Source organism: Mauremys reevesii, linkage group 2, assembly GCF_016161935.1.
Source record: "Mauremys reevesii isolate NIE-2019 linkage group 2, ASM1616193v1, whole genome shotgun sequence".
NCBI lineage: Eukaryota > Metazoa > Chordata > Testudines > Geoemydidae > Mauremys > Mauremys reevesii.
The window spans coordinates 208,720,227-208,733,436 of NC_052624.1; the positions used below are offsets into that span (position 1 = coordinate 208,720,227).

General features: G+C 40.9%; 1 protein-coding gene across 8 annotated transcripts in view; it reads right to left on the reverse strand.

The window, feature by feature from the left end:
• Positions 1–807: 807 nt before the first annotated feature.
• The window catches only part of ZNF521 (zinc finger protein 521), a 272,635-nt gene continuing 260,232 nt past the window's right edge, over positions 808–13,210 (reverse strand). For all 8 annotated transcript variants that reach the window (XM_039525126.1, XM_039525125.1, XM_039525124.1 and 5 more), the window contains one exon: positions 808–1,576. In XM_039525126.1, the coding sequence (XP_039381060.1) occupies positions 1,547–1,576 (30 nt within the window). In that variant the 3' untranslated portion in view covers positions 808–1,546. The remainder of the gene's footprint in view (positions 1,577–13,210) is intronic.

Genomic DNA, 13,210 nt, shown 5'->3' on the forward strand with positions numbered 1-13,210 from the left:
GGACAGTATTAAGCCATCACTTCCAGCCATCTGGACTGTTGTGATGTGCAATTCTAAGACTGCAATATTTCAGCAACACTAGTTTCAATAGGATAAATCAAGCAACTCATGCAACAGGATATACAATGCCCACATATCTAAAGCATGTCTTTGGCATGAATTCTCAGGTGAGCTGGAGCAGTGTTTGGCACACCGATGGGCAAATGTGGCTTTGCATGGCCTTTCCCCTTCTCCTCAACACTGAGAGCAGCCAGGGACCAATTCAGCCCTTAGCCAGGGCTAAGTTACACTGGCTTATAACAGCCCCCTAGTGGACATTGTGCTGGTGGAGATCCCTGTACTGCAGCATGCTCTAGCCATGTCCCCCTTCCACTGTCCATGACAGCAGAAAGGGTAAGGGACTTCAGGTTTAGAGAATCAGTGTCAGCGTTGGGTTTAGAATTGAGGTCATTCCTGGTTCTGAATCCCGTACTCAGATCACTAGGCAATACTTCTCTCTCTCCAGGGTTTGAAGCTTGCACTGCATGTGAAATATGTAATAATTGCTCCATCTTGAGGTTATTAGAAATTTTGGATAAACTATGACCCATTAGAAGCCAAAGCATCAAGCAAACAGGAGTAAAACTATTGACTTTGCTAATTGGAAAAAAAAATCAGTGACTATTTTCTTCAAGTGCATGTTTCAACTACAGTGAAGCAGCAGATCTGTTTTTAATGGTACTGTAATAAGAAAAAGAAAAGACACAATCGCACTCATACATAATGGTAAACTGAATTTATTTCCTCTTGGAAAACAATTCCAGTAATCTCCAGGTTCAGACCGCAGAGTAAACATTAATAACAGTAACATACAGGTTAGTTCAACTGAGTCAAGAATTTGGCTGTGTGAAATCATTAAGGAAAGTCTTGAACACTCAAAGCTTCAAATGGTATTCAGGAAAAAAAAGTTTCTTTGACAATCTACATAACAACTATTGCATATATGGTAATGCTATCTGTCATATCGCAAGGCTTACAAATATATATACGGGCCTTATTCAACGGTGGGTTCCTGCTCTGTGAGAAAGAGTCTTTTCATGTTTTTTGCAAGAATCTTCAGCAATAAAAAATAGTCTCGGATTCATCTGTTTGTATACCAAAAGAGAGAGATTCTAGACTTAAGTTTACATGAAAGGAAGGCCAAACAGCTGTAGTATAACATAGCTATTTTTTCTCCCTCTTTCTTGAAAATGACATTTTCTTAAGCCTTTTTCCTCACACATTATTATTTTAATCTTTCTTGAATAGGGCCCAAGTCCACTTGTCTTTATAAGACCATTTTAGTATCAGACAACATAATACATGTGCAACACTTTATATACAGGAAGTCTATCCGGTGCTCAAAAGTTCAAACACATGAACATCCAACAGTTTTGATAATACAAGTTGTATGGTACAATACAATGTTTCTGAATAATATACATTAACAATGAAAGTTTCGTGCAAAGAGTAAAACGTGTTCCCTTTTTGTGCCACAAAGGAGTCTCCTGAAGGGATGGGCATTGCACTAACTGCTATGTTGGGTCATCGTATGATTCTGAAACAAAAATAAAAGAAATCACTTAGCTGTAGTCTAGGCATTGCTACAAGAAAAAACTGCGTTAACAATGCTACCCGCTGAATATATTATATTGTATACAAGAGAAACATGTTTGCCATCTCTCTTTTAAATGGCCTGGAGAAAGTTTGCTTTCAAAAGATGAGGCTTTTTTGCATTGGTATCATTTCTATAAGTCACATGAATAGCAGTTGAATACCTCAATATACATTAGAGCAAAATCTGCCCTGTTGAAAGTGAACACAACTTCACTGGCCCCAGTGCCCAGCCACACAGTGATGAATTTAGCCCATTATATTTAATGAGACATACACTTCTTTCTCTTATGTGGCCTTAATGCCTACACACTAGAAATACACTAATTTTAGCATCCTTACTAGAAAATGCAACCAGACATTTCCCCCCTAATCAGTAGCACATATTTTAAAGTAGAAGGGGAGGTGCCCACCAAAGGGCTCAGTTGGCTGACTCACAAGCAGGTGGGGAAGCCAGAACTATCCCTCTATCCACCAAAGAATAACTCAACCCTAGTTTCCTTAAGTGACTTTATTGCAATGTAAAAGGTGACGTCACTCTGGAAATATGAAGTTCTCTATTTTTATCCGCAGAAAGAGTGCAAAGAGGGCAGCAGCAATGCAAGTTTCACTACACCAGCTCTAATGCAAAGGGATCACCACTACTGGATGAGATGTTACGTTAGTCTCTGTGCTTCATCAGACAACTAAGAAAAGGTTCCCACTTCCTGCTGATTCTTCTTTTGTGATGTAGACCATATCCACAGAGAACTGGACAAAGTCCACAACCTTATTTCACAGACCACAGAACAGCCATCAGAGAGTAATGAATTTTTGTCACTACTGATCCGGGCCCTATTCGGACCAGTGACCTAGAGGTGAAGGGAGTTGTGTCCCGTTATCAGTTCCTAAACTGTGCAGTCCCCTGCCCTTGTTTTATCACTTTTAATCTATGTACAGTCTCCTCTGGACTACGACACTTTAAAACGAACCCATTCCCAAAAGATGGACATCATTTTCCGTGAAGTGAACATGTATTGAACCAAACCCACACGAGCCACTCCTGAATACAAACATAATTACAGCCACAGGAAAACAAAGGTGAATATTGTGTGATTCCATGCTAATCTAACAATACATCAACACACACACACACACACGTTCATGGGACATTTGGCAAGAAAAGGAGCTCTCTTAGGGTAAGACTGAGAAATTTTTTAAGTAGTGTCTGTCTAAAGGTGAAAAGGAAAATGACCCAGTGACACCTGGAAGCACGTTTTCCAGATGTGAATGCAAAATGATTAAATGCTGATATAGCAGGGACTCCAGATCCACCAAGGCCAGAGGGTTAAAAAGAGATTATTATTCCATTTGATTTCATACAGCATCTTCCACAAACTCATCTCAAAGTGCTGTAAAGCAGTAACAATATGTTGCAGACTAAAATGTTGGTTGGTCATGGGTAATAGATTCTGACTTTAAACCACAAAAGCAAGGGAATGAAGAGTTAAGTCTGACCGTCTACCCTTCTGTCATCCTGTTGTGTCCATTATTGCAGCACTTATAACACCACAGACCGATCTGAAACCCTGCAGTACCTAGAAACAATGGGACAAGTTAAACATCGAGTGAGAACCTAAATTTTGATTTTCTTTCCTTTTGAGTGGTTAATGTCAGAGCCAAATTGTTACCTTGAAGAGAGATTTTAGGGGTATTTTTTGTTTTTGATCTATCTGAGTGTGCGTCAGTCATCCCCTGCTTTTTGACTGTCTGAGCGACATGTAATCAGTTTTGGGTCTGGAAGAGACACGCAGCAGTGTGTGAAACAATTGAAAGGAGCTTTACATGTGTGCTCAGTACTTCGACTGCAATAACATTTTTTATTAAAAAATAAAAAGGCACAAAAGTGAGAGAGACAAAACAAACCATGAAATGGGATCCACTCGCGCTGGCGCTCTGTGTTCCAGACTATACTGCCTGGCACATAATGGAGATTCTCAAGAGATAATGAAGACATAAATTCAAAACCAAGTGGTGTGAGAAAAATGCTGAATAGGGCAGGACACAACAAACACTGTTCCCAGTGCAAAGAGCTGGGGCAGCTTCAGCCTTCATCAAGCATCTCAGTATTTATTTTAAAGAGTCAAAACAGCATGCAATCAGTCAAGTTTTCCAAAGAAATTAATGCTTCCAAAATCTATTCTGAGGCAACAGTGAATTAAGGAGAAATACATAGACAGCAGAAAGGCTATTTCATAAACTAAAACTGAAAGCACGTCACAGGCATAACATTGACAAAATAAGCAGGTGAAGGATGGGAGGGTAGAGAAAAGAAAAGGAGGAAAATTCTGTAATCCCACAGAGAGCCATATTCCATCCTACAAAAAGCCATCTACTGGAGACCCCATGTCTAAGTGACTGAAAATTGCAAACATTAATCCCAGTTATGAACTGTTGTTGTTTTTTCTGAGGGGGGTTGTGTTTAAAAGTTTAGGGCAAAATTCTTCTGTATTATTCACATAGCAGATCTCAACGCTGATATTCTGCTCTCCCTATGTGCACAGAACTCCCACTTTCATAACAGTGTGAGTTCCCGCATGTGGGGAAAACAGAATATGGAACTCCCATTGCCAGGAACATGGTAGTCCTGTACACACAGGGAGAGCAGAATATTAGTGCTGGGATTTGCTGTGTGGCTATGCCAGCAGAATCTACCCTTAACAGAAGATACAGAACATTTAAGAGCAGAAGTTTTAAAAATCTCTGTTCCAGAAATTTACTGCAGCAAATAACTTTCCCGAATTTGGGGCAATCAGGTTTTTTTTGTGGCTAAATACACCTCTACCTCGATATAACGCTGTCCTCGGGAGCCAAAAAATCTTACTGCATTATAGGTGAAATTGTGTTATATTGAACTTGCTTTGATCCACTGGAGTGTGACCCCCTCTGCCCCCGAGAACTGCTTTACTGCGTTATATCCAAATTTGTGTTATATCGGGTGGCGTTATATCGAGGTAGCGGTGTATATGTAATTCAACTAAAGTGCTGAAGACATCTTATATTCATATCACCACAATAAAGACATATATTTTCCTTTAAGCACAAAGTACAGTCCCTCTGTGAAGCAAAAATTTCTATTTCATACTTAGCAGTGGAAAGAGAAAAATATATTTTCCAATGAATCCTCACCAATAGAGTAGGGTAACATTTTCAAAGGTCCTCTGATTTCATGATGAAAAACTGGGCTTGCCACAAAAATGAGACTTTTGCACAGATAAAATGGCAGCCCATTTTGCCACAGCATCTATTACTCACAATAAAAACCAAACAAACTAGGAAAGATGTTCACAAACCTCTACTTCCCTACCTTGATTTTATTTAGGAAACATTTACAAGAACTTGGCTTCAACATACTTCACAGATAAAATTCTTCCAAAAAATATTTACCTGGTTTCTAGAGTTTAAGATATCCCTAGCCGACCCAGTGACACAAACCCAGAATCCCAACTCCCAGTGAGCTGCTTTAAACATTACACTACATTGCTCTCCATGAGTAGATAGCCTTGGGAAATCCCTGTACTTAGTGCTATAAGGTTAAAATCATACCCAGATTTCACTACAATAGTTGTAGAGAAATCTCCTCTGCCAAGAGAATGGGGTTGTTTTGCAAAAACTGTTAAGACAGTAGAAAGCAATATTTTTTCTGTTATTTGGTATCTCTCTAGCTAGCAAAAAAATGCCATCCATCGCATCAAACTCAGTGAAGAAAAAAAATCCACTGATTCACTATCGCATTGGAATCTCTAATGTGAATTGCAGTTGCATTCAATTCAAATGAGATGGTTTTTAACTAGATAATATAGGACACAATTGTACCTGAGAAGCCGTGCAAGGAGGGTACAAATAAAGAAATATAAAGATTAAATATGGACGACTTCCTTCAACAGATGGTGACAGTACCACAGCAGCATGTTATTTTTTTCCTTAGTTCAAGAACACAAACATCAGTAATCAATCATCACTGATTAACTAATTATGGTACACTACATGTTATCCTATATATGGAATCCTTTATCTGCAGACATTAAGGATAATCTTTATTTTATTTCTTTATAACCTGTTTGCACTACAATACAATTTCGGGTTGTAAAGAAGAATTCTACATTACTATCAACCTTTAAGCACTACTTTTTTTTTTTTTTTTAACAAAAGCAATTGGTTTCCAACAGGCTGGATAATAAGTCTTTTGACCTGCATTCTTCTCTGACCCATTAAGGTCACCCCTGTGCTCGGGCATATAGCTGACTTAGTAAATGCCTGCAAGTCCTGCATTTCATCTCCTGCCCACTCAAAATAAAGCTTTCTTTAAATGTGTCTGTACGGGTCCCTAAAGACCAGGGAGGCATCCCTGTAGTGGGCAATGGAGGGACAGAAGCTTCTGCCTTTATTAATGAATGCAGACCATTATGAGTCTGGCTGGCTCCTGCACTGTTCCCAGAAGCATATACTGTACGTGACTTAAAATGCTAGAATATTGACACAAAGCGAGCTGGGCACCCCTAAGGAAAATTACTCCTTGGATATAATGTAGGCTCGTAACAGCTATTAGAGTACAAAATAAAACCCTCCGGGATCAAACTGACATATACCGCATTCTACCTACTCCTCAAACATTAGAAGAATTTCTTTGTGAAGGCATTCTCAAGGACAGCATTAAACTGACTTTTGTAGCAATTTGCAACAGCTTTTTGGCTTACAGCTTTTAGTACTAAATCTCTAGTTAGAATCAATATAAGTACTATATCTTCCACATTAATCAATACATTTGGTTCAATACGCGTTCTATTAAATTATACTTTCTAATCAAGATTTTCTGCTTCTCTCTCCTGCTTTTTATTCCAAACTTCTTACCTTGTACCATAGTTTCCAAACTGTCTACAGCTAACGACAGGATGTTGGATTTTCCAGAGTGGCCGGGGCAGAGGGGCCAGGGGATTTAGGGGAAGGTTAAAATGGCAACTCAAGCAAAACCTTAATTAGAATGTTAATGCCAAATCATGAATTCAATTCCACAGTGTCAACATGGTTTCCTGAACTTCAGTCTGATACTTCATCACTTTACGTTGTCATGATATAATACCTATTACACAAAGCTCCCCACTACCAAAAAGGTGAAACAGCGAACACACAGCATGAAAAAAAGTTGTAACAACATAAAAAAAACTTCAGAAACAAACCAACGTCAGGAAAACTCACAGCTAAGGCTGCTTTTGCTATCCTTATCCTCAACCCCATGGTGCCTACGTACTGCAGCACACATGGGTCTCTGTCAGAGCTCCATTCCATTGTGCAGCACTGAATACCATGAATAGTTCTTTGCTGATAGACTGCAATGTGATTAGATCTGAGCCTATATTGAGGAGATATTTATATTTGTAAAATACTTGGATTTAATATACACTAATAATTAAGATGCAAAAAGAGTACAGTACAATCTTATTTAGCCAAAAAGTCTTCAGGGGTATTTGAAACAGTTGGATAAAAAGTGTTTCTAACAACCTGAATGATGCACACAACTACTTTTCTGTTAGGTTTGGATGAATGAAGTTATGCTTTATAGATATGAAAATGCAATGTCAAAACCGTAACCATATAAAGCCATTGCACTCATTTGCCATTGTCTTGCAGATCTGACACATTGCATTGATGTCCCTGGCTTACACAGATGTAGTTTTTCTTTTCCTTGTCTCAATGTAATCACTGCAAACTTGCACAAAAACTGTTGCATTTTCTTTTGACATTTAACATCATTTGACACAGTCTCGCAATAACATCATATAATCCTTTCTAGGCAACACGGTGTCACTATTAAAGGAAAAGGTGAAATAACATAATAAAAGGGAATAATAGAAATTTATAGACTTTAAAGACAGAGAAAACTTATTAGGGCATTTTATCCATCCACTCTATCAGCGCAGGATTATTGCCTACAATGTAATTTCAAATGTTTTGCCTGGTCCAATTTTAATTAGAGCTCTCAACACTTCCCTTGGGATACTATTTCATACTTCACAAACCTCATGGTTAGGATTTTTTTCCTGTTGTTCATCCTAGGATAGAAAAAGACAGAACCAGCCCCAAATCACATATGCAACAAGATCTGCTTACTCAGGAGCTGGATTTAGACAAATATTTAGGCCATTTCAAAGCAACTAAAAGAGGTAGATAGAACCTACCTGTGTCCCCATAACCAGGACTAACTCATATGGCACTAACAACTGGGTTGGTATAAGGTTTTAACGCTATTCCAGGGACACGTCTAGATCCAGTCCATGCTACAATTTTGTAACTGGGTCAATGGACGGTTATGTTGTAAACAATTCTCCTGACTCTGATATAGTTGAAATATAGATGAGCACGTAGTCCAAAGCTTATCAAAAGATAATCTAAAAATAAACTACCCCCCTCCAAATGCCAAATCATTATTTTTGAACCCTCTGAATTAAAAAAATATTTCCATAATGGTAGCCCCTTAGAATAACACCTCATTTCCATATGACGACACTTGGAAAATGGGTTCATTTGTGGGAGTTGGAGGTCCAGTCTGGTGTGAGTGAGTTCAGCGGCTGGAAAGGAGATGATGTTTCATTGCTTGTCAAAGGCGAGGAGCAGGAAGCTAGCACAGGAGGATTTTGCAGCAGAGAAGAAAGAGATTACAGGCAGGTTGTAGGCTAGTGAGGAGTAACTACTATATTCAGTACTCCAGTGCAATGCATAGAGGAGGAGCGGTATTGCTCTCTTTTGGTGTTAAATGTCTTTACATGTTTTAGAAAGAGAAAACTGAAGGCTCACCCAGGCTGAAGATCTGCATACCAAGTCTGAACCGAATCCGAACCTACTACACAATTTAAACTCTGAAAATGGGGGTTTATATGCTTGGTATGAACTACAATGGAGATACTTCCCCTATACCTATTGAGTCTGCTCCTGTGAGGAGTTGTGCACCCTCAAATTCCACTGATGGAGAGGGAACTGAATAGTGTTCACCGCCTTGCAGCAGCAGCCCCCTAATCAGGTCTGATGAGCAATGAAAGGGTCATCCTTGGTCATGAGTGACCACTGTTAACAAGGACAATTTGGAAAAGTTCATGATGAATTACAATTATCCAAACAACTTAGTTCAATAAGGCACCACTTATAGACTAACAACAGCTTTGCAGCATGAGAGCTGGGTGAATACCCACTCTTACTTGCAAGCAGATGCAAGCACTAATAGCACAGCATGAGAACATACAGTGCTTAGAGTTGCAAGCAGTGCTGCAATTGCTGCGCAGTGCAGAAGTGGGTACCCACCAAAGCTCTGCTCATGCTAAAGCAAGCTTTAGCTCATAAACAGCCTGTTTTTCTTTTGTTGCTTCTACAGACCCAGACTAACACCTCTACCCTCTGATACGACGGAAGGATATAAATTATCAAAGTCATTAATTAGGAAATTAGAAAACAAGGACAAGTTTTCAGAGGAGAGGGAGAGGAGAACAACAGAACAGGAAGGAAAGAGAAACAGTAGGGGCATGACTTTTTCCATGAGATTAAGATTAAATTAGATAAGTTTATGATATGATAGGATAACGGATAACGTCAGGTTCAATTAATAAGTCAATTGGTAAACTGGTAATTAATGGGTACAATATAGATATGGATATTCTTTTTCTTTTCCAGATGGTTGGGCTGGGAGAGTGCTCTGCTCCGCTTGCTCGGGTTATTTGGGGTGGGGTTGGGAATTTTTCCAGGGTAGTAGATTGGCAGTGTGGGCCTGGGTCTGCCTCGCCTTCCTCTGGGGGGGGGGGCAGGTTTTTAAGGAGTGGGTGGGTGGGGTATGGGCTGCATCTTTCTTGCAGGAGGTCAGACTAGATGATCATAATGGTCCCTTCTGATCTTGAATTCTATGATTCTATGATACTTAGTTCAATAAAGCTGTTTATCCGTTTTTGTATTATATTAAAGTGATTTGGAAATGGCACTACTGGCAACTATTCAATGCATTCATGTTTACATCCAAGTCTTGCGCATTCTGACTCTCATATTTGAAAATCTTGAGAAAACAGAATCACAAAAAGCACTAATTGGATAGGATCCACTCAGGGATACATTTTGAAATTTAAAAATGCAACACTTCCATGTTTCTTCAGTAACTCTCAGAAAGCCACTAGTAAAATATCACTGATGGGCTGACCTCTTCCTGACGTGATTACCATATGCACAATTGCAATAACAATAATCAAGATGCTTCACTAAGAAGAGGTAAAAGTAATAGTTTAAATAAAAATGGGGAAGTAAAGGACCACTGGGAAATACGCTGCTAACATTAAAATCTTAACTCGTTAGAATATGATCATAACTACCCTGCTATAAATAATGAAAAACTCCATTGAAACTAATGGAGTTAGCGAAACAGGTGTTAGGGAGAAGAGAAGCAGGCCTGTATCAAATAGAAAAAAAATGTATTTTGCACATGCTTAGGCTGACACTTATACCAAAAGGAAAACTACATCCCTGGTACTAGGAGGGGACAGCCTGGACTCTCTCCACTATGTCAGACATCGTCAGTCAAAGGAGAAAACAGAAGCCAGAGCTGAATCATTCCACATTTCTCTGCATCTACAGTACAGTAGCTTTTATCGGCAATACTGCCTAATCAGATATTCAGGGATTAAGTCCGTGATTTACAGACAGATGTGTTCTTGTGCCAGTTGTTGCTATGTTTCTATTTTTTTTCTTGTAATGTTTAATTGATCATGTTGGTGCTTTCTAAACTAGAACATCTGTAAACAAGTTTAAGAACGACCTCCTTCTTCCTTTATATCCACGAGTGATGCTCCTTAGCTGTGCTCTAATTTTAGATATCTTAAAGACAAATAAATCTCTGTATGGAGTGGAGGAGAGGGAGGAAGGGAGACACCTTGCCTGATAACATAATGTGTTCCTCTTACCTGAATGCAAATTTCCTATTTGCCTAGCTCTGAGTGCAGAACTGAACTCCTGGAACTAGAGCTACAGTATGTACAGACTCCTTTATAGGTCAAACCCAATTAAACAAACTACTACTAAATATTTAACAGCTCAGTGTAGTAATTAGTGACAAATAATGGAGGCTTAAACTGACAATTGCATAGAAATGTCCTGTTGGAAATGTTACTCATTTCCTTCTCCTCTGGTTTTCTTTTGCTTGTTGAATTCTGATAGGTCTTTTTAGTGATTAAGCAGACACTTAAGATGAACGTTATTTTTGCACATCCATTGTGTGTTTCTGCATGTGTCATCAGAAGAGCGTTCCTGTGGCCCTTTTCCTTCCCAACTTCCATTCTGTTTGTTCTAATTTAAAGCAGGATGACCACTAGCTGCCGGATCAGTGCATTGATTTCAAATCCTAAACTGACTGGTGGACCTAGAATTTAAACTCCTGTTCATAGGATTCAAAATTCACCCAGCTGAAATGGGGGGAGGAGGAGGGAAGCACACACAGCTGTGATTTATATGCAAAGGGTAACCTTTAAAACAATGATTATTTCCAGTTTTTCCAAAAGCGCACGTACAAGAATTCCTGTGAACAAAATTACAAGAAACAATAGTTTCTTCATATGTCAAAGAGAAAAAACACTGTAACTTGCCTGTATTCCTTTATTATTTAGACCAGGGTTGGGCAAACTTTTTGGCCCTAGGGCCACAGCTGGGAATAGAAATTGTATGGTGGGCTATGAATGCTCACAAAAATGGGGTTGGGGTGGGAGGTGGCTCTGGTTGGGGGTGCAGGCTCTGGGGTGGGGCCAGAAATGAGGAGTTCAGGATGTGGGAGGGGGCTCTGGGCTGGGTCAGGCGAGTGGGGTGCAGGGGTGGGGGTGAGGGCTCTATGGTGGGGCTGGGGATGAGGAGTTTGGGGTATAGGAGTGTGCTCTGGTCTGGAACCGAGAGGTTCGGTGGGCAGGAGGGGGATCAGGACTGGGGCAGAGGGTTGGAGTGTGGGAAGGGGTGCAGGCTCTGGCTGGGGATGCGGGCTCTGGGGTGGGCCTGGGGGATGAGGGGTTTGAGGTGCAGGAGCATGCTCCTGGCTGGGATCGAGGGGTTCGGAGGGAGGGAGGGGGATCAGGGTTGGGCAGAGGTGTGAGGAGAGGCTCAGGGGTGCAGGCTCTGGGCAGTGCTTACCTCAAGTGGCTCCCAGAAAAATAATAATAAATAGAGATATACCAATCTCCTAGAACTGGAAGGGACCTTGAAAAGTCATCTAGTCCAGCCCCCTGCCTTCATTAGCAGGACCAAGTACTGATTTTTGCCCCAGATCCCTAAGTGGCCTCCTCAAGGATTGAACTCACAACCCTGGGTTTAGCAGGTCAATGCTCAAACTATTGAGCTATCCCTCCCCCTAGCAGCAGCATCAGAATGTCCCTTTCCTGTTGGAGTGCTGGAGTGGGGGCCATTGAAGTGAGGCCATTGGAGCCCGTAGGAGCTGGAGGGGCGCCATGCTGCTTCTGCGAGCTGTGTGGAGTGGCCACCGACCCTGCTCCCTGTCTGGAGTGCAGGAGGGGGGCCATGCGGCTGCTTCCACGAGCCACGTGGAGCGGCCCCCGACCCTGCTCCTCAGCTGGAGCGCCAGAGCAGGGCAAGCCCCAGACCCTGCTCCCCAGTGGAAGCTTGAGGGCCGTCTTAAAATGGCGGGTGGGCCAGATCTGGCCCGCGGGCCATAGTTTGCCCACCCCTGATTTAGACAGATCTAGACATACAACAAATCCACAGATCACTGTGTTCACTACCCTACTTTGTGCTGTACCTATATGTATTGTGCTTATGGTTATCAGGTGACAAAAAGGAGCTCAGAACTTAGATTCTGCATATATTATCTTCGGGCATATAGTACCCCCTACACCAACATTTAGCTCACCTAAGGTTATATATCCCCAAAAGATTAATAGAAAAAGGTAAAGTGCAAACAGAGTTTTCACTCAAGTAAAAGTAAATGACACTCAAAGAGAGCCAAACTTTCAGATGGAGACAACTGGCCTCTAATTTCTCCTGCACCATCTCCACATGGAGACCAGCTCTTTAAGCATTGTGCTAGTCAATATGCATGCACAATGAAGAGGACGTAAAAACATTTAAATGCATAATTTGTGGACACAAAATCTGGGGCACAGACAAAATGTGGCCCATACTCAATAATGCCTTAATCTTAAAATAGGTGTGGGAGACAGTGAAAAGGTCTGGGGAACTGCCTCCCAATGTCAACACAGCTAACACGTCTGCTCACTTGTTTGTCTCCTGGTACCTTTCCCTCAAGAAGCTGCTGACATAGGAACACGTGCAGGTTTAGTGGTAATGACAGAAGATTCCTGAGCCTACAGGTAGAGGTTCCCCCAGCTTCTTCATACTGTGACTTCATAACTAGTTATGCACTACCAGCCTACCTTGGATACACTCTATGATCTTTCTACTGATTTCCTTGGCACTTCAAAATGAGGGACCAGTTTCCCCTGTGATTCCAGGAATCATGAGAAATGTCACAGTGGTTTATGTAGCGTGCCTTTTGCAACTTCACTCATTAAAATAC